This window comes from Gymnogyps californianus, chromosome 3 (genome assembly GCF_018139145.2).
Source record: "Gymnogyps californianus isolate 813 chromosome 3, ASM1813914v2, whole genome shotgun sequence".
Lineage (NCBI taxonomy): Eukaryota > Metazoa > Chordata > Aves > Accipitriformes > Cathartidae > Gymnogyps > Gymnogyps californianus.
In genome coordinates, this window is record NC_059473.1 from 47,690,428 (window position 1) to 47,712,650 (window position 22,223).

General features: G+C 38.6%; 1 protein-coding gene across 1 annotated transcript in view; it reads left to right on the top strand.

Annotated features, from left to right (window-relative positions):
- The window catches only part of WDR27 (WD repeat domain 27), a 198,260-nt gene that overhangs the window by 65,675 nt on the left and 110,362 nt on the right, over positions 1-22,223 (top strand). The window contains exon 23 of the mRNA XM_050893222.1: positions 6,630-6,728. Coding sequence (XP_050749179.1) covers positions 6,630-6,728 — 99 coding nt within the window. The remainder of the gene's footprint in view (positions 1-6,629; positions 6,729-22,223) is intronic.

Consider the following 22,223-nt stretch of genomic DNA (forward strand, 5'->3'; position numbering starts at 1 on the left):
AGTGTCTTTTTTTTTTTTTGTCTTTTTTCTTTGTCTCCCCCCCCCCCCCGCCCCCACCTCCAGTGATCTGTTTGTAGAATATGTGCTCCAGTTTAAAGCCACAGCAGTTACAAAGGGTTTTTCTTGAAACTGGTGTTGCTTTTCTGGTCCCTGTGCAAGAGCTGATAACAAGGAGAATTCTTCTGTTATACTTTCAGTGTTTCTCTTCCTGATTTGCTTCCCCCTCTTTCCCTTCCCAGGAGTGAGTAGGAGTGTAAGTAGTTTGACTCAAATGCATATGGCCATGGATTGGACTAGGAGGCAGTGGGAACAGATGGAGACAAGTTTGCTTTGAAGACAGAGTATAAGAAAACAGAGGAAAGAATTTATAGTGAACCTCTGCAGATAAAGAGTCAATTTATTTAGCACACTCTCTCTACTAATGCAGTAGAACTAAGTAGTTTTCCATTTGGATACAAATTCTTCCCCTCAAGGAGGGACCTTCACCCTTCTTCCCTGTCTCTTGCTACAAATTTAAAGAAGAAAGCACAAGCTTGTATATGCATATAAGGTGCTAAATATACTCTCACACTGTGGGTTAATGAAAACTGACTACTTCAAATTTTCTTCAAACTTCAAGTGAAAGGAAACACAAGTAAGTATGTGGTTATGGGTGCAGGAAACTTGTTTGGAAGCTATTGGTACAGGTAAATGATTTTTACTTTTGGCTGACCCTTGGACAGAAATGGAAAGGAAATACCAATATCTACTGAATCAGTATTTTTATTACAAGAAATTGGTCTTAATATAAAAAAAAGGGATTGACTTTGGCTAAAGTCTATAACAGATTATATGCACATATGCATTTTGGGTATTGCTCAGTACTTCCTAGACTGTTTTGCTTTCTTTTATATTACATTTGGTTTGCTGAAAATCTGTTCTTCCTCTGTCATTAATTCATATTTTCAAATTTTTTTTCTCTTCTGTGGCTAGTGTTATGGTATCATTTATAATTCACTTACTGTTTTTTTTTATGTAGAGAAGAATATGCTAAAAAATCTAGTAAGTATAGAATAGAAAAACAATTTGAATGACATCAGAAATGTAGTAAAACTAGAATGATGGCAGACTATAGTAGGAGAATGTTTATACGGGAGTTATTCTGCTTCTTATGAATACCTGAATGTCATTTCTGTTAAAATACAATTTCCTTTGGGTTGGTTTTTTTCCTTTATTTTTTTTTTAAACTATTGAAGTTAAAAATAAATTTACTGAACAGTTTATTTTCAATCTTGCACCAAGTTAACTTTTATTCTCAGAATTTAGATTATCACTGGCTAGCTTAAATTTCTGTGACTAGTTACTTAAACATAAGCTGGTTTTATACACTTTTTTATGGTGATGTTTTTCTTTTAATCACATTTTATTGTGCTACATGTCAAAATTACTCTGATTTAAAAGATTTGCTATTACTTTCCTTAAAAGCACAGTTATTGGAAGAGAAGATGATAACTGCCGCAACATAATAAACTATTCTGGGATGTAATCAGGAACTCTGCCACTTTTTCTGTTGAAGCTGAACCACCACACCTAAATATTTAAGATCTATAGGGCTAGAAATACAGTACCAGAAAGAAGCTTAACACTAGGTCTGCTAGGCTAGAATTGTAGGAATGAAGTACAGCAGGAAAGTTGTGTTCCTAGCCTTGTTCTGTGTGTTTTGTCTAGCAGCTGTTCAATATGAAAGTAGTCTCTGTAGTAAAGATCACAGTAAAGGTCTTTCCATGCTGATGAATGCTTCAGTGGTTAGCTACAGGTGGGCTTCTATCTGTAGTTGCTTGTCATTACTTTTCTCTGACCATGAATCTTGTTACACAATGTGATGATTCAGAACAGCGCTGCATCCTAGCCTAACCTCTAGCTCAGGGCTTAGAATCATTTCTTCAAAGGTGGGAGGCAGGAGTTTGAATGCTTTTTAGGTTGAGAAGTGTGATTAGCTAACACCTCTTTTTAGACAACGGAATACACACTTGCTAGATTCTACTGAAGTTGCACAACTGCTTCATAGCATTTTTTGAAAGAAAGGTATGAGCCAAATGGTTGATTTAGGAACTGTGTGGAAGAGCATAAATTACTAGAATACCTGGGTTTCACAAATGTTGGATTTATTTTCAAAAAACCAGTGAAATAGTATCACATCTATTTTATGGAGAGGAATGGGGCCATAGAGATTAAGCCAAAAATGAATGTGCTCCTCCCCAAATTAAACTGAGAACCTGGAATGGAAAATTAATTTTTATTGGATAAGTTTGGCAAAGTTCTGTAAGCCACTAGATTATGATGGAAAATTTTCAGCTTCACTAACCATGTCTCTCTGTGATATGTTCTCTTGGTTAAAACATGGAGCCATGTTTCTTCTTGGCTCAGAAATTGTTGGAAGGCATTGCAGATCTGTGATTCAGAGCATTTTGTGCTCTTGACTCTTGTTGTCCTTGACTTTGCCTCTTCTTTGTGCCTACTTCCATGAAAGGGAGGGAGGAGAGTAGGCTTGAAGAGGAAAAGAAAAGTGACAGTAAGGCAATTTGGAGCCAGAAAGAGAAAAGATGGTGAGTGATAGAAAGCCTAGTCCTGTCTGCTGCCTGTACCTCTCTGCCAAAGACTGGTCTTAGTATATGCAGAAGAACTGATGCAGGCATTCCAAAAACTTGCAATTGCAGAGTAATTAGCTTGTGAAGGAAAATAATTGCTTGCAATAGGAGTTTCGTAAATCTGTTTTACTAGCTCCCCATATGTCAGTTGTGCGGAGTCCAGAGGACTTATGCTACATACCAAACACCTGAATTTGAGAGTTGATTTTATTCTCTCCAGTATTTTCCTCATTCAGTTCTATTCTGTTTAAGTTCTTATATCTAACAAAGTTCTGTAGTGTGTTAAGAAACATGATGTATTTGTCCTGTTTTGGTCGTTCCCACAGTTCCAAAGGGGATGGACATGTGTACAATAGCTATGAGGAACAGGATTTGCATCTTTCATGATACAAACACCTAAAAAGTGTCATGGCATTACTGAGTATTGTGATACTGTTGAACCATTTTGACAAGGGGTCCACAGGATTTTGGGGGGCTGTTTGGTAAGAATGATTTCTCCCTGTTGTCACAAATACTCTCTTTCTTCAGTTAGTTAGATGCGGAGGAGCATCCTATTCTGGAGACTGCAGTGCAGCTTGTAATGCTTCCTGCCCTCCTCTCACTCAGTGTACTCTTTTCCTTTCTGGAGTCTCCCTGGAATATGGACTTCTACACCATCTCATCTCTTATTTTCTTGAGACTTGCAGATTCCCATTAATTATGTGAGTGTGACCACTGTAGTCTGCTCTGGCACTCTGGTGGTGGTGAAGTGCAACCTGACTGCAGTCTCTACACCTCATCCTTGCTGGAGTAAAAAGGTCATTGCTAGCAGTCTGTTCTTGGAAGGAAGTCCTGTGGGAAGTCTGGACAGTAGGGCCAGGTGATACACAGTGTGACAAACCTTGACTATGAAGAAGAGAGCACAATGTTACAGGTACTGAGATAACACAGAGGTGTCAGCATCTGATAATTTTGATACCAGTTGAGTCATGGTACATGTATTGGGTCTGGCTGAGATGGAGTTAATTTTCCCTATAGCAGCCCTCATAGTGCTGTGCTCTGTATTGGTAGCTAGAAAGGTGTTGATAACACACCAGTCTTTTGGCTACTGCTGAGCAGTGCTGGCACAGCATCAAGGCTGTCTCTCCAACATTCTCCCCCTCACCAGTAGGCTGGGGGTGGGCGAGATCTTGGGAGGGGACATAGCCAGGACAGCTGACCCAAACTGACCAAAGGGATATTCCACACCATATGACGTCTGCTCAGCAATAAAAGCTAAGAGGAGGAGGAGGAAGGGGGGGTATTCGTTATTTATGTTTGTCTTCTGGAGCAACTGCTACGCGTACTGAAGCCCTGCTTCCCAGGAAGTGGCCGGACATCGCCTGCTGATGGGAAGTAGAGAATAAAATCTTTTGTTTTTCTTCGCTTTCGCACGCGACCTTTCCTTTTGCTTTATTAAACTGCCCTTATCTCAACCCATGAGCCATTCGTTTTATTTTCTCTCCCCTGTCCAGTGGAGGAGGGAGAGTGATAGAGCGGCTTTAGTGGGGACCTGGCATCCAGCCAGGGTCAACCCACCAGAGTATAGTATCATCAGAGTGAAGAATGGAAAGCCTGTATGGAAGGAGGAGAATGGATGGATGTGGCCCTATAAAACAAGGGAAATTTTGAAGGGTACTATTATGTTAGAACTCTGAAACCTTCTCTGTTTAAGCCTAATTACTTGGCAATATTGTAATCTGTTTAGGATGTGAAGTAAATAACCAACACTACCTCTTAATATTTTTATGTCAATAAAGAGGAATCTTATGTCTAACTGGAGGTATTTACAAACAGCAATTGTGGCGTTTCTGTACGGAAACAGAAAGAACTTAGGTAGTCCTGTGTACAGACTGAATTTACTAATACATGGTCTTGTACTTTCCATCAGAGAAAATAATTTCATGTCTACAGACACATCAGAATGCTTTCCTTTGTGTCATTATATCACTTTTATCTTGTTTGGGTTTCTCTTACCTATCTGTTCCCTTGTGAACTGATCATGTCTCAAGTGGTATAAGTCACAGTAGCTATGGTATAGCCATACGTTTTAAAACAAACAAAAAAATGCTGCTTTTATATTACTAGCAATCAAATGCTCATTATTATGACCAGTTTCCTGAGATGCTTAAAAAGTAGGGAGGAGGGTCTTACTTTTTAAGGCAGAATTTCCAATTAACAAGCATTTGCTGTGTCCTTTTAGGAAGGACGCAATGATTTTAACACGTTACTGGGGACTCTGCTACTTTACCAGTTAGTATGGCAATATCTGTGTGGAATGCTACAAAAGATCCAGAGGTTAAAAATGGATACCTACATTTCTGTCTGTTTTTAGGTACTTCATTTATGCCAGTAGATGGTTTTAATTCCATATCCTGGACTGAATCCAGAATATGTGAGGTATATAAACTGGATGCAATTAAGTAGATTTCCAGTTGGCCTCTTGGTTTGCCTCTCAGGGAATATGGTCATGAATGGAATATTTGACACTGAGGACTATCCAGTGTTTCTTCAGTGGTGGTTTGGACTAGAGAATCTTTGGTGTTGGCTGATAAGATTTGTTTTCTGAGTGAGGCATTAAGTATTTTTCAGGACCTGCATTGGTCCATGAATATTTTAATAAATTGGGAAGACTGTCAGTTGAGTCCACAAGTTTTTGGGACATACATCTTGTAGCAGTTTGCCGTCTGCTAGGGGAAGCTCAGCTGCCTTGGGTCTGAATGATTAAACTCATTTTAGGGTACTATCAACAAAAAACTTAAGACAAGTCACAGAGTAATACATTGTTGTAATAGTGTCTATGCAGTTTGGTTTAGTTTATGTTAGGCTGTGCTCTGAATTCCATGTTCATAGTCTTAACTGTAGAGATCCAGTAAAAACAATGGAACATTTTAATTTTTTATTGAAACTGTAAAGTTTAGATTATCAGCTTTGACTATTTTTTGCATGCTTTACAATTTACTCTTTCTTTTGAGATATACATTTTATTTATAATGTACCAAATAAATCTGCATATTTTCTACATATGTTATATGTCTTTTTTGATATGCCTTGTGTATGCATACTGTCTGACTGTATCCTGCAAACAATTGTTATTTTTACTAGATAAGGCATAGTCTAAAACAATCTCATGTGCCTGCACGTGACTCTCACAAGTGTTTCTTATGTGGAGGACCTATACTACAGGATTTATTTTAAAACATTTTCTGTTTTGTTTGTGTAAGATAATGCTAATTTAATATCACAATCCAACCGTTTTAATAGTATCAGTATGTCTATGACTTTCACTGAATTTTGGATTGGTTTCTTAATGCAGTTTTGCATTGGCACTTTTTCATTATTTGAGGCTGTACCAATAAGAATATAATTATTTTGCTACTAAATTTAATTTGCTCCTTGGAAAGCACTTTTCCCTTTTTCTTTTGAGAAGCAAAGGCAGGCAGGATGCTTTTTCTCATTGATGATACCCGCATCAGTCATAATATTACTGATTTGTTATTGAATTCTATGCTGTTCATTAAAAACTGCAAAGGCCTGTGTAGAAACTGAAAAATTTTATTTAATGTAGTGACAAACATAAGAGTTTTCAAATTTAGAAACAAAGGTTTTGGATTCTACATATTTCTACTTAAAAAACAAGTTTTAAGTTCTGAAGAACACCCTTAAAAATAAGTTTTAAAAGGGTCATTTTTTATCTGCCTACTTGAAATATTGCTAATGTTTAGTTATTTAAGGGGAAAAGATTGCATTACTCTTTCTGAATCTTTTTTTTTTTTATTTGAGTTAACTTAAACATTTGCTAAATTATCCTGAATTACAGAAATCAGTTCTAAGATGTTGGTGACTTTTATACCTGTTTAGCTATTATGAAAATTTTCTGACTTCTCTGTAGGCTGAATCTTTAGTCTTCCTATACTATAACTGAATGCTTCTAGAATGTGATATATTTCTTTAAATTGAAAATATAATCTCATTGGTTTTTAGGCTTACATATATGAAATGCGTTCAAGCACTTTTTCACATAAACTGGGGGGACACACAGAACCTGTCATCAATGTGACTTTTAGTCCCTCATCTCCACAGGTAAGTCATTGCTTTTTTTCCTCTTTATAATTAAAAAACATGTAAAATCTTCACTGTAAGCTTGCGTTTTACTACTCTTTTATTTACCTGCCAATATGCTGTGCAGCTGTAAGGCTGTTCATCTACTTCCAACTATAGTGTGGTTATTGTGTCAATTATAAACTCATGCAAAATGCTGCACGCTAGAGAGACAAACGCTCTGACTAACTGCCTACAAAGACGACTTCTGGCATGGGAACTATTGTGAACCTGTACTTGTTGAATGTTGGGAAAATGTACATCCACCTCGAATTACCTGAGTAGACTACTAATTCAGAGAATTTAAGAGAGAAATAATTAGGGGCAGGGAAATGGCAAGGGACTCAGGCCTGCCGTAATTACTCAAAGGCCTGAAAGATTTAAAAAGCTATGTTATCGTAAATGTGCTGTGTCAGAATAAATAGTGAAATAGCTTTATCACAATGTTTTGAAAAACTATTACCGTTGTGTTTTGAGCCTTTCAGATATCTATAGGTAAAAAGTACTCCAAAGAAGTTAGGCATTAGGCAATGACAGTTCCTATTTTTTTACTATCATTAATACTATGCTGTGTTAACAACATTATATTTCAATGTAATGGTTTAATTATAGTGCAGCAATATATACACAGGAGTCTGTTTTCTAAGTTTTATCTTGAAAGCAGAGCTTCCCTACAGCTAGTTTATCATGTGAATTCTTTGTATACTGTTTTGAATCCTATAGACTTACCTTCTTTGTTTTCATGTATTGAAACTGCGTTGAAGCTCTCTACTTTCTACACTTGTCCTTACTTTAAAGAGACAACAATAGTCACTATATATATAAAAGAGTGCACAGTAGCTCCTCTTTACTTCACTACCTCCTCACCATGTGGCTGTACTTGCTACTATTAAAAAATATTTATGGAGTAAGTATAATTTCTTTACATGTGGGAGTATTGTCACACTTACATATCTCCTTCCATTTGTAAATAAAGATGCTAGCACTTCTGTGTTTTTAGAATTTCTGGAAGTTTTATTCCTTGTGTATATGTTGTTTGAACTGAGAAATTGTTAATTGCTATATTGTGGTGAACATTATGTATTTCTGCTCTTTGGATTCAGCAATGCTATATTCAACCAAATGGTATAGTTTATTAAATTTTGCACCCAGATTAAGACTAGTTTCAGGTTTAGCACTGAACACAGTTCTGCAAAAAAGATGTTATATACTGAAGAATAGAGCTGACTGTAGTCTTGCAGCGTCCTGATCTGTGGTCCAGCTGTTGGAATGCATTTTGGTGGAAAAGATCTTATTAGAATTCAACGGTTAAAATTCTAGGGGCTCAGTTGCAATAATACTATGAATCAAGACTTTGAAGTAACTAAGTTCAGGCAAATCAGTTGTTGACCAGGGGGGCAGAATCTGTAAATGATGTGAAATAAACATTGGCTGTGGATCCAAACCAGACTGGTCTAACTCTGAAAGTGTGCCTTGGGACACAAAGCCTTTAATACTGAACTTTATGAAACATCACACAGTCAATTTAGTCTTATGGTTAAGAGCCAAATCTGAAGTTCAAGGACCAGAAACCCTTTTCTTGAAGAGCTCTTTACTGAGAAGCAAGAGCTGTGGATTTGAACCAGTTGAGAAATTTCCCCATAGATATGGTTCTAGGGGAAGATTTTGAAGCTGATGTTATCATCAGGAACACTTTACTAAAAAGCAAGGCATGTGCAGAAACTGCTCCTTTGAAGGATTACAGCTGAAATGTAAATTCTGTTAACCAAGTCGTTTTGTATAATAAGCACTCCAAAATGCTTTCTAAATAAGTATTTTTGGGGGAGTTGCAGAACCAAAAAAAAAAAAATCACCTGGGCTTTCCAATATAGGATTTAGCATGAAGTTACATGCAAAGGCACTAGGAGAAGGCGCTGGGAGAAGCAGCTAAGAAATGCAATGGTAAGCTTGTAGAGTGGAAAAGAGGAAAACCACAAATTAATCAGAAAAGAATAATCCCATGCCTTGAAAGAAAGGCTTTGTATTAGGCAGACAGAGTTTCCAACACTGGAAGATTTTTATACCTACTGCTACCACTAGTTAGGGATTTAAAATTGACACTTGTCATGGTTTAACCCCAGCCAGCAACTAAGCACCACGCAGCTGCTTGCTCACTCCCCTCACCCAGTGGGATGGGGGAGAGAATAGGAAAAAACCCCCAAACTCATGGGTTGAGATAAAGACAGTTTAATAGAACAGAAAGGAAGGTAAATAATGATAATGATAACAATAATAACAATAAAATGACAATAATAATAAAAACAGAATTAGAATATACAAAACAAGTGATGCACAATGCAATTGCTCACCACTCGCCGACCAATGCCCAGTTAGTTCCTGAGCAGCAATCCACCCCTCCCGGCCAACTCCCCCCAGTTTATATACTGGGCATGATGTCATACGGTATGGAATATCCCTTTGGCCAGTTTGGGTCAGCTGTCCTGGCTGTGTCCCCTCCCAGCTTCTTGTGCTCCTCCAGCCTTCTTGCTGGTTGGGCATGAGAAGCTGAAAAATCCTTGACTTTTAGTATAAACACTACTTAGCAACAGCTAAAAACATCAGTGTGTTATCAACATTCTCATACTAAATCCAAAACATAACACTATACCAGCTACTAGGAAGAAAATTAACTCTATCCCAGCTGAAACCAGGACAACACTATTCTTGTTTCATCCAAAGTTTGAATGAATACAATTAAGAATTACATTGGGTTCTGAACAACCTCTTCACAAAGCCCCATTGCATTCAGAGGGAAACAGTGGCATGGGAAGGAATAAGGGGTGAAAAAAGGGAAGTGGCTGATGAGTGAAATTCAAACATTATGGCTAAGCTTTCTGCTGTGGAAAGATCCAGCCAACAGTGAGGTGTACTGGCAGCACTCCAGTTCAGTGGTTGCTTGCCCAGCACCTGTCCATAAGGTAGTTTGTTCCAACCATTATTATAACTCTCACTTGCATAAATATTCTTCCAGAAAAGAGGGAAAAACCCTGGATGGTTATAATAGTGATTTTTTTGCGGATGGGGGGCATTGTTGCTTTCATCATATGGTACTCTGGAATGATTTATAAAATGGTTGCTGTGAAAGCTGGAGAAGAAGAATAAGATAGAAGTTTTGCATTTATCTTAGATTTATTTTCAAGATGATTTCTCAGTTTTAGCTTCTCATTGTCACTTCCTGGTTTTCACTCATTGTTCAAAACTTATGTAGGGAAAAGTGTTTATCTTACCAAAAATATTAATTGAATTTCAGTCTATTTTAGGGAATGTACATTAAGGTATATGATAGTGTTCAACTATAATAACTATAACTATTAACTATAACACATTTGAGTCAATTGTCTAAGTTAAAATAGGATGAGAGTCTTATCTTCCAAATATGGGAACAATAAATAATCTCTCTTTGAAGTGTTTTTGAAGCAGAATAAAAGCAAATGGGGACATTATTGTCACCTGCTGGTTTTGGTGGCTTTTGTGTAGTTGAGTGTTGGTTTCATCTTTGCACAAGCTGAGTGAACACTGTGTGGCAAAACCATCCAAGTACACTCTAGCATATTGTTGTCCTCATCGGTAGTTGCTTTAAAAAAAAAAAAAAAGCAGAGAAGAAGAAAAGAAGCTCCAAGCTCAGAGCCAATATACCATGCTGGAAGTTATTTTTTCATGACAGAATCACGACTTTGAAATCAGTATGCATTGCTACTACCCTACTGATACACTGAGAGGTAGCTTTGAGAGAGAGAAAAAAAACCCACCCCCAAACTACACTTTAGTAGAACAGTGCTGAGCAACCTGATCTGAGTTCAGCATTGACCTTATTTTGAGTAAGAAGGTTGGATGAGATGATTTCCTGAAGTCCTCAGAAGGCTACCTGTCTGAAATATACAGATATTTAAACATATGCTCAATAAGTCAATGTAAGGCATTTGATGAAAAATAATCAAAAATATAATCTGCATTGGATGAAATACGGCAAATCTGTTCCATTCTCTTTGTCTATAGATTTAAAGGAAGTAAATATATGACAGTTTGATGTGACCACCCAACTGATATACTGAGAGATAACTTCAAGAGAAAAAAATCACAAACCAAAACTAGACTATAATGGAAAAGTTCTCAGCAACCTGGTCTGAGTTCAGTGTTGACCTTACTTTGAGTAGGTTGGTTGATAAGATTTCCTGAAGTCCCTGCAAATTGAATTATTCTCTGATTTTGTGACAGTGCACATGGTCCAGAAATCTCTTGTCACTGAAGGCACGGCAATTTAAAATTTCCATGTAGAAAACATTAACACCTTTTGATTACCAGATAAGTTCTACCTGTGGCTTGTTTATCAGTAAAATATCTAATTTACATGTGTGGAAGGTATTAATTCAAATTTTTACTCAATAGAATATATATTTTTTTGCATTAATTTATAAGTGATTTTATGTTTAGAAGTGCAGCTATATTTCAAATAACATTAGTTTCATGTATTATTATATTGTGGCACATTTAGGTTAGATAATAACTGACCATAAGTGTATTACTTGGCAGCTGGAGAAAGTTAAATGAATAGTAGAGATCTGGAAATCTCTTTCACAGCTAGATTTACATGGGAGCCACTGAAAATTTCATATTGATTTTCTGCTGACCTGCTTGAAGGGAGACATATTTAATGTTCCCAGTAAGGACGTTTGCTTGTGGGTCTCTCAGATAGTAATACAATTTAGCACTAAACCCATCACTTTAGTCAGAATTGGCTACAGGTGATTTTGGATATGTCTGGAAATATGAGTTATCATCTTTTACTAGCTACTAACAAAGTATACTTTTCCTGGTGGTCACATCTGGAGATTTCACTTTAGAACAACTTGTATGAAAACTCCATTCTTTTGCGATTTTGGTTCACCATTGATGGTTCACTTAATCATAAAATTTTCCACAATGGAGGTAGCTTTTGTAGTTATATGGAAAATTCATTTTCAGACTTTAATTTGCTGAGTTTTGGCTTTAGTATTGAATTAGTCTTGTCTCATTCCTGTGTAGGACACATTTTTTCCAGTACAATATTCTTCCTTAGGACTCAGGACTATCTTGTCACAGACTAAATCATGTGGATTTAAAACCTGTGACCAGCTTGACCTCTAATATGATCTCACTGAAGTCAGGAAAGCTCTTTCACATGGTTCTTCTGACCCTACTGTTTGGCCCAGTCAATCCCGGTTACTCCCTCTCATAATCCACAAATACATCAGAACTAGATGTAAATGGGATTTGGTAATTTTTGTTTTTCTTTCTCCTGTAATTTTATCTCTGAGAGGAATAAGCAGCCAGCTGTCAGCTTTTCTGATCTTCCATTCCACGAGATCAAACTCAAAGGCTAGAAAATGCCATCAAATTCTAAAAATTCTAGTTTTTCTTCTGCTTTTCTGAAATGTATTTTAAAATTTTGAATTCTGCTGGAAGACTAGAATAACTTTCAAAAATCAGGTTTCAAAAAGTTTTCTACAGCCATTTGTTGAAATATTATTTGGTAGAATCCTTTGTCTTATTTATGGCCCTTGAATGGAATAACCTTTATACTCATGAAAAAAGTAGAAGCAGAAGATAGAAAGTAAGCTAGCTTGGACATCTAAGGGGAAGCTGTAGTCCTGTCAGAAAAACTTCAGAGGGAGTGTATCCGGGAGTGTGAGTGCTCTCATAATGAACAGGAAAGCAGCGGGGAAGCAGCAATGAAAAGGCTTGAGAAGGAGGTCTGAGGAAAGCAATCAGGACATTTATTTTCAGAGTGGATACCTCACTTAAATTAAAATCTGGCAACTCAGTAGCAGCCAATGGACAGAGATCCTCTTGTACTATCTGAGATAATAAAAACATCCAAATCTATAAAGGCTAGAATTGGTTTACTGAAGCCTCAGAAAGCTAGACATTGAGACTAGGGATGTAAGCATATTTGTGGAAAAGGACACCTGGTAAAAATCTGAAGACTGATTATTTTCTTTTGGATTTTAATTAGCTTCAGAAGGATTAGACTTTTGCAGATAGGTTACTATTCATCTCAGAAGAGGCACTTTCCTGGAATTTTAGGAAATTCGCAGATTGTCCTGAGCTGAACTGAATATGCCTCTACTATGCATGTTAAACAATTACAGTTAATTTGCTTATAAAATGGAATTCTCTAAATGCAGTAATGTCCTGCTTAGGAATGATTGGTAAACTAGAAGAAGAGAGATGCTTTTTTTGATCAGAAATGGACTACTGAATTGTTAATTATTCTTGAATACAAGAATTCCCAAACCCACTTGTTCTACTGTGGAGGTCTTTTTCACCATAGGCCTTTCTACTGTAGAGGCCTTCAAGCGTCCGCTGTGCTGTGCTGCTATCTTAAAGTTTGTACTCGTATGCCATTGTAGATGTTAAACAAAACATGTTTGCAACTGCAGTGGTTTAAGCTAGCATATTTTACTTATTCTTTTGATGAGCTGGGGCTATATATGCAGTCAGTCAACTGGCTTGGCTGCGAACCTTCCGATGCAGAGTGTGATTAAAATTGGGTGACAAATTAGAGAAGACTGTGAAAGAGAGAGACTATTTAATGTTTTTTCAGCATGTCCTCGTGTGTCTTAATATCAAGTCTTCAACTCTTCACTCATTTCACAAACCTTTTCTCTTTCTACATACTACTTTAAGCTGCTGAGGAAAAAATTTCATCAGTTTTCTTTATGAGCAGTAGTGTGCAGTAATGCAGACTTTGTACGATGACTGTCTTTGCCAAAGACTGTACTGTAGTTTGTGTCTGGTGAGAAGTTATTTCCTTCACCCTCATCCAGCCAAAGAAGACAGCTGCATTAGAAAAAAAAGCCTGCTGCTGACCTCAAATACATGCTTTCTGAGGTTGAATGTATTTCTTTCCTTGTTTTCTCCTTGAACTGTTAGCCAAATCTGTGTACTCTCATTTGTGTAATCTCAGTGAATTGAATGACGATTTGGAGTGGAGATCTCTTAAATTTAATGAACATATCAGTTTAATTTTTCTATCCAATTTACTGAAATAGCAGTCTGGCTAAATTTTATTAACATTTTATTTTCATTCACCATCATGTTCGATATCCCTCTTTTTTTATCCTTAAATGTACAAATTTATTATCATGGTATTAATTGTAAAAAAAAATTGGGATGGCAGTTAATACAATTTCTCTTAATTCTCATGGGCTGTTCCAGTTTGATCAACTTGTAAATGGTACCAAGACATTCATGTAAAGTAGTCCAAGGCAGCTGTATGTGCCCTTTCTTATCCTTATAAGACTCTAAGACTTATGAGAGGGAGAAGTTGGATTCACTGGGCCAAACACTGGGGTAAAAAGATCTCTGCAAAAGGTAACAGCACCCTGAGTGCTCTTGAGCAAATGAATCATTGTGACAGCGAGTGAGACCTTTGGAGTTTTTTCCGTAAGACAGTGCTTTTTAAAAAAATTGTTAGCAGTCATTGGTGCAGCTGCGTAGTTTACAAGCCCATAACTTGTTAATAATCTATGAGATACTCTTCAAATTTAGAGAATTGCATAACTATTCAACTTTCAACAGTTAAATGGATTTAGAAATTCAGCCAAAGCACAGAAGTACAGCTTGTCTTTTATCCTAAATTTAGTCCTAGTGTTGTCCCAAAAATCAGGATTCTTTCACCTGGTGTGCAAAAAAGCCGATTAACACACAGAATCAAGATATTTGTTTATTTCATGTCTGCGCAGAGATGGGTGCTATGTGGTAACTCCACAAAGCTAGCACACTTGGTTAACACACGGTAAAGCATTTTATACATTTCGAACAACAGTTATCAGTACTTTTACAGTTTCGCTGAGTTACCTTTGTTCCTATTGGTTCTTGCAAGCCTCATCTCCACTTAAAGTTGCAGCATCCTCCTTTTTTACTGCGCATGTTCTGTGAGGAAGGGGTTTCTGTTGGTAGGGGGTTCTCCCTACCTAAGGGTGGGTTTTCTATTATGTTAATTAGGATAATTCACTCAAAGTTCAAGTAGCTCTTTGGTTGCCCTTGTGCTTATCTTGGTATTTCTTTACCCGACTGACTTATGGGGTCATCTTGTTTCTCTTCTCAAGGTTGTGCCTCGTTAACTAAGTAGCATCCTATGTTTTTGTTTCTCCCCCACTAGTTGAAGTGGCTTGGGGGAAAAGAGGGGCTTCAGCTTTACCCACCTTTGGGAGATTCTCAAAGAGGACTTGGTTTCTTACAGTGCCTAGTTTGGCTGCTGCCTTTAAGTCACTGGTTACATTTGCAAATCTTGGCCCTTGTCTTTTTAAAAACTGCTTTGAGGGAAAAGAATGTAGAGCTTTGGGTTGCACCACACTCCTGCTACAAGCCTGCCGGAGAACCTATTAGCATGACACAGCAGATAGTCCTGCTGAGTTTATTCCAGTCCCTGAGAATTCAGAATCAGAGTTCCTCATTGCACATGTATGTCTCTGCCTATAGCAGGAAGACCATTTCTTTTGCAGTTTCTAACGAAACCCAGTAATGCTGTGTGCCAATTAATATAGGAGTTGATGTTGTTTAGTGGAAAAATTTGTTTATACCAAAGAAAATCTTGTAAGTACATATGACAACTCTGAAGATGTATGGCAGATTTTAAAGAAGAAAGAAAAAGCCTTCTGTAAGCTAGAAAGGACAATATAATTCAATTTAATCATGGGATGCTCCAGCCATTCTAAGTGTGTTGCCAGCAAACAACAGCTGTACACCACATGATTTTAGATAAATATGCTTGCAGTGGCAAGCTTCTCAATTCATAGCACATTTGTCATAAAATCTTTACTGTATTTCTTACAAGTGTAGATATTTTATTGAATGGCACTACTAGGTTGAAAGGGGTGGTACTAAACAATTGGTTACTCAGCTGTTCAATGTGTATGCTGTTTACCACGTATCTAGACAGGGAGGGCGGGGGTCCCTTGTGGACTGGGAAAAGACAGGATTGGCTGGGAGTAGGAAGGAAAGGCACTAACTGTAGTCATAGGGATAATTTGGAGAACAGACAGCTTCTTGGAAACCATCAGATAGAAAATGAGAGTGAAGAGGGAATGGTGGAGACTAACTGTAAGAACTGGAAGGACAGAACATATGTGTGGAGAGAAGTGATGATATTGGGGAGATGAAGAGAGTGCCTAAAGGGAGGGAATGAAAGCCCCGCAGAGAGAAGTAAGAGAAGATAGCTGCAAGGTTAAGAACTATAGTTTCTGCACTTCTAGTTAAGCCTTTTTTTCTGAAAAAGATAGCAAAAGTGAGATGCCCATGGCCTGGTTTTCAGAGTTGTTGAGAACCAGAGGTTGCTCTTAACAGTTCTGAAAATCAGTGTGCTCAATGCCTCAGAAAAAACTGCTTTTCAAAGGACATGAACAGAAGCTGCCAGATAAAATAAACCTCTCTTGCTCCCTTCACACACTACACAACTGTCTTCCAGAAGCCAATAATACAATATTGAAAGGGATAAGCAAGTAAGCATCTACTTTTCATGGTCCATGAAGGAGCATGTAGAAAAATATTTTGTGAGGTGTACTTTGTACTTTGAATACAGTCTCCTCTGTCTTGAGAAGCTGAAGTGAGGAAGCTTTGCCAAACAGGAAGAACTAAAGGACTAATCATTAGGAGTTTGTTCAGCTATGTTTCTTATATAGAAGTAGGAATTAGAATTTAATTATCTTACATAACCCTCTAGGAAGCTGTCCTTAAGGTATCTCATTTCTTTTTCTTGCCATCTTGGAAAGTGTTGCTATCATGCATTTCTCTTGCTCAACAAATAATATTCATAGAATACAGTTCAAGATTTGCTGATACTAGAAACGATTCTGGGGGAGGTTTCAGTTCTAAAATTCCTGGGCTCTCATGTAGAACAGGTACAAAGCTTCTTCCTCCACTTCTTCGATTAAAATTCAAGCATTTGCATTCCGAGAAGATTCTCCCCTCTTACATGGTCTTTAAGAAACTTAGGGCCAAATCAATTGGCAAGTATGATATAAATGCATAGAGGATGTATAACAAAGCAGAGTTCAGCCATTAAAAATACAATTAGATGAAATACAAGGAAAATGAAGTATGGAATAAACTGCATTCTAAATGAGCTTTGGGAAAAGGGAAAGCTAAGTCTTAGCTAACAGATTAAATATGAAAAGAAAAAAACAGACACAACTTCTGTCTCAAATTAAAATAGCAACATAAAATGATTCCAGCTGTTCGATGGAGTATGATATAGCCACACCAAACATTTTGGCCCAGCTCCTGGCTGTATCTGAACTGTGTACAGCACAGTGTGGGGAAGGCAGGAAGCAGAAATTCTTTAAAGCTGCCTTTTGTGCCTCTTTTCTTCCAGTCCACTGCATAAAGTACAGCAGGCTCAGAAGTGCTCGATTCTGCACTCCCTAACAAGTTTTCCCTGTGAGCTGATTTGGCAGCTGGGGGGACTTCTGCTTTGCCTTCTTCCTTTCAGGCCTGCAGTGTGTGCTGGAGTAGGCAGGGAAGAGTAGATGCTGATAAGGGGATCGTGTGACCCTTTTTCTTATCCCATAGAAATATCCAACAGCTGGAATCACCGTTGTTCCTATCCGCTGTGTTTCTGAAGAGTGGTATTTGAGATGTTTAACAATTATGGTAATTCATGCACTAAAATGCTGGCATTGTAATCTGAGAGGGTTGGTTCATCTATGTTTTTTCATAATTCAGTCACAAGGTATCTACTTTGTCTGGAATATCATAGTAGCTGAGACACCCTGTGACATTTTTTTTTACAGAACTGTAGCTGTATTCTGTCTAGCTAGTTGCGTACTCATTTAAGAATCTTTCTTGAAAGAAATAGATCATTTTACCACTGACGTACCATACCATACCATACCATACCATACCATACCATACCATACCATACCATACCATACCACAAACCCACATCTGGGACTTATTCCAACATTTATGACCTCTGCTAAGAACATCTGGAGAGAGTCACACTGACTCTGCCACTGTCTTTTTTGTCTCTGACCACGTAGTGAGTGACCTATACTGTGATTGAAGAGAGAAGTTAGGTCTGGAGAAACACAAATGACAAAGCTGCAGATTATCTTTTAAAATGTCACCTCAGTATGTGTGTCATTCTTTAACCTGAATGCGAGTGAACCACTTTTTAACTCAGATAAGGACTCTGAAGAAGGATCAGCAGAGGATGATGGCAGTAGCATGAAATTCTAGCCCAACAGAATGCCCATCAGTGGCTTTAGTAATTTTACTTCTGTTTTCCCAGAGAAGCGAAACAGAACACTGGTTCATCGCCTGTTATTACCGGAAGCAGGGAGAGAGTGGAAGAAACAATTATGAGGGAATTACTTGAGACAAAATATACATTTAGGATTCTTTCTAAGGCAGATTGATATTAAATTAGATAATGTTTTAGTTAATTTTATTAAGGTCTCAGGAAAGTGTCCATCATTTATCTTATTATAAGGTTCTCATTTTATCCTGTCATATACCATAATAAAATATGAAATGTTTCTGCTTAGTTGACACCTGCCATGCAATAATCTAAGATGTGAACTTAAAGTAAAAAACGTGTTGTAAAAGAAACTGGGGCTCAGTTCTTCAAGAGCTGCTCCTTATAGCTGATTAGTGTTCTCTTGCAATGTCCTGGAGTTCCTACTCCTTGTTTATTAATTGCCCTCTGTCATATTACGGAACATTTAATTAACAGAAGGAGAAAAACACTAACAATATGGTCTGTGTTTTAAAAAGTATAGGATGTAAAGTTGGATATTTTATATCCTTACATCTTTATCCTTACACTGTTCATGCAAAGGTAGGGAAACCAAACCCTGTATAAATTATTCTGCGACTGTGACAGAAAAGTGTGTGTTAGGTGAAACCAATACATATGGAGAATGCTGAGGAGGTGGTCTGGCAGGCCATTTGCTCTGCTACACTGCCACTTTCCTGTATAAAATCTCACAAAGATCAAGTACTCAAGAGAGAAGGTGCAATTCTGATTTATATTTACTCACACACAAAATGGGGTTGAAGTTAATGTAAATCAAAACAGAATAACAGTGTGTTGAGTACCTGAATTCTTCCTGTGTTTTCCAACACTGACTTGAGGTCTTCAGACTCAGGGAAGAATCTGGCTCTTCACTTTTAATTTATGTTAATACTAGCTTTCTGTATGACATCTGGTTTTATTTACATTGTTTCCTCCTCCAGTTACGTGTAGTTATTTACATGAATGGTGTCACTAAGATCAGTGAAATTACTGTTGTAACCAGGTCTTCTCTTACCCACTTAGCTGGTAGTGTGCTTTTCACTTTTTGATTATATATCTTTGGAGGGGAGCTACCTTCCACATGTTCCAGATGATCTCTCAAAGATATCAGAAAATATTTTCTGTAGATGTTCAACCTGAAACCTATAGTCATATTACATCTTAGTAAGTCTACGTGTGTCATAGATTTGAACTTTTTTCTAATTCCACTAGTTTCTGTGTTGAGAGTGGTCAGGCAGAATAGCAAAACTCATACATGAACACTTCGTGCAATGTTTGCAGTTTAAAAGACCTTGGAAGTGATCGCAAGCCTTTTACCGTTGGTTATGATGTATGCATTATTTTAATAGATTTTCATAGAAGATTATTTTTTGTATGTTTTTAATTAAAACCTAACATCAGTTCCTGGAAAATTGTGGACAAGATCATACTGGGTACTAATGAAAGGCATTTAAAGAACAATGTAATCATCAGGCACACACAGCACAGGTTCACAAAGGGAAAGTCCTGTTTAACTAATTTGATATCCTTCTGTGATAAGGCCACCCGCCTAGTGGATGAAGGGAAGGTGGTCGATGTAGTTTTTTTGGATTTTAGTAAGCCTTTTGATACTGTCCCTCACAGCATCCTTCTGGACAAGTTGTCCAGCTGTGGGATGAGTGTGTTCACAGTGCGCTGGGTGAAGAACTGGCTGAACAGCAGGGCTCAGAGGGTTCTAATGAATGGGGCTGCATCTGGCTGGCAACCGGTCACCAGTGATGTTCCTCAGGGCTCAATTCCAGGGCCAGTTCTGTTCAATAAATTTCTCAATGATCTGGATGCAGGAGTTGAATGCACCATTAGCAAGGTTGCTGATGATACCAAACTGGGAGGTGCTGTTGACTCTCTTGAGGGACAAGATGCCTTGTAGAGGGATCTAGATAGATTGGAGCATTGGGCTATGATTAATGGGATGAAATTTAACAAGTCCGAGTGCTGGATTCTGCACCTGGGACGGAGTAATGCCAGGCACAAGTATAAATTGGGAGAGGAGTGGCTGGAGAGCAGCCCTGCAGAAAGGGATCTGGGGGTGCTGGTTGGCAGCAGGCTCAATGGGAGTCAGCAGTGTGCCCTGGCAGCCAAGAGGGCAAACCACATCCTGGGGTGCATTAAACACACCATAACCAGCCGGTCAAAACTGGTCATTATCCTGCTGTATTTAGCCCTGGTGCAGCCTCACCTCGAGTACTGTGTGCAGTTCTGGGCACCACAATTTAAGAAGGATGTGAAGGTCCTTAAATGCGTCCAGAGGAGGGCAACAAAGCTGGTGAAAGGGCTGGAAGGAATGTCCTATGAGGAGCGGCTAAGGACTTTGGGCTTGTCTAGCTTGGAGAAAAGAGGCTGAAGGGTGACCTCATTGCTCTCTGCAGCTTCCTGAGGAGGGGACATGGAGAGGGAGGTGCTGATCTCTTCTCGCTGGTATCAGTGACAGGACGCGTGGGAACGGCAAAGCTGCGTCCATCAGGGGAGATTTGGACTTGACATGAGGAAGCATTTCTTTACCGAGAAGGTGGTCAAACACTGGAACAGGCTTCCTGGAGAGGTGGTCAATGCCCCATGCCTGTCAGTATTTAAGAGCCATTTGGACAATGCTCTTAAGAATATGCTTTACCTTTTGGTCAGCCCTGAAGTAGTCAAGCAGTTGGATTAGATGATCATTGTAGGTCCCTTCCAGCTGAATTCTATTCTATTCTATTCTATTCTATTCTATTCTATTCTTCTTCCTATCTTCTCTTTTCCCTAGCAGTACATGCTGAGGAAATCTCTGATGACATTTCTTCCCAGCCCTGCACTAGCAGAAGGGACTGAATGGGTAATCATATCCCAGCCTAGGCACTGGCTCTATCACTTTGTGGGAAGGAGGCACATACCTTCTAATGGGGGTGAGAGCTGTGGATCGTCTTGCGATAATTTGACCATCTGAACAAATTTGCAAAAAGCATGTGTGAAGTGCGGTTTTTGAAAGTCTTCTGTGTTCATCCAGTTTAGCTGGGTTTCCACAGGATGGCAAAACCCCACACCTCTGAGACTAACAAGGCTCAAAGATCAAGCCCTCAGTCTGAAGCAGGAAGTGCTCCTGAACTAAGTGGGTGCAAATCTTTTTGAGGTGAGCAATACCTGTTCATTTTTTTTCTCCTTGTACTCATTTTTAGAAATACCTGAGCTGTTTGCCTTGGAAAAACATGCTAAAACAAAAGAGCCTGAGAACAACAGTACTCCATCAGAGTGAAGATCCATTTGGCCCAACACTCCGTCTCCAAAGTGGCCAACCATAAATGTCTAAAGGACACCATATGAGCAGTGCAAGTCTACTTCTGTCAGGGTCCTGGGAGTGCTCATAGGCCTCAATGGCTGGGACCGGCCTCCCCTGGGACCCCCACCCTCACTGTCTCTTGCCAAGGGCCCAGGGGACATGTCTCAGCTCAGCCTCTGGCCTTCAGTCCCTGCCTGACCAATGTTGTAGGTGTGCCCATCTCTGCTCCTCTCTCCTGGATGGGCCTGGGACCTGCACTGCAGAGAGCTGCTCTCCCGGATAGACCCCTCAGGCCTAGGTCATAGCTTGTAATGCATAACTCTAGGCATAACATAGCATAACTATTCTATTCTATTCTATTCTGTCCTATCCTATTCTCTGTGCTCACCATGAGTCAAATAACGATGAGACTGCTATTTGCCTGAAATGCCAGGGGTTTTTCAGCTCCAAAACCACTTTCAAGGACACATGTCACAAAGGTTACTAGTGGAATTTTAGGAATTACTAGGATTTTATTTTATTTTATTTTTATTTTATCTTTCTGAATCTGTTTCAGAGCCAATGCTCACAAGCATTAATACAATGCACATGTGTAGCCAGAAGCAGGCTGATACATTCTTCAGTTTAGCTTGCAAAAAACATCCCTTGCAGTCTGGCAAAGGCAAGTCACAGAGCTACAGAAAGTAGCAGCAGGAATACAGGCCAAGCAGTCCCTGTTTCCTGAGGAGTGAGAACTTGAAGAATGAGGATCAGGACCGACCACACATAAAAAAAGAAGAGGTGTGGTACCGTGGAGTATTTTCAAAAGTATGACATGTATCGATGACAAGCATACTTTTTGCCTTCAAAAACTTGCTCCACTGTGCTT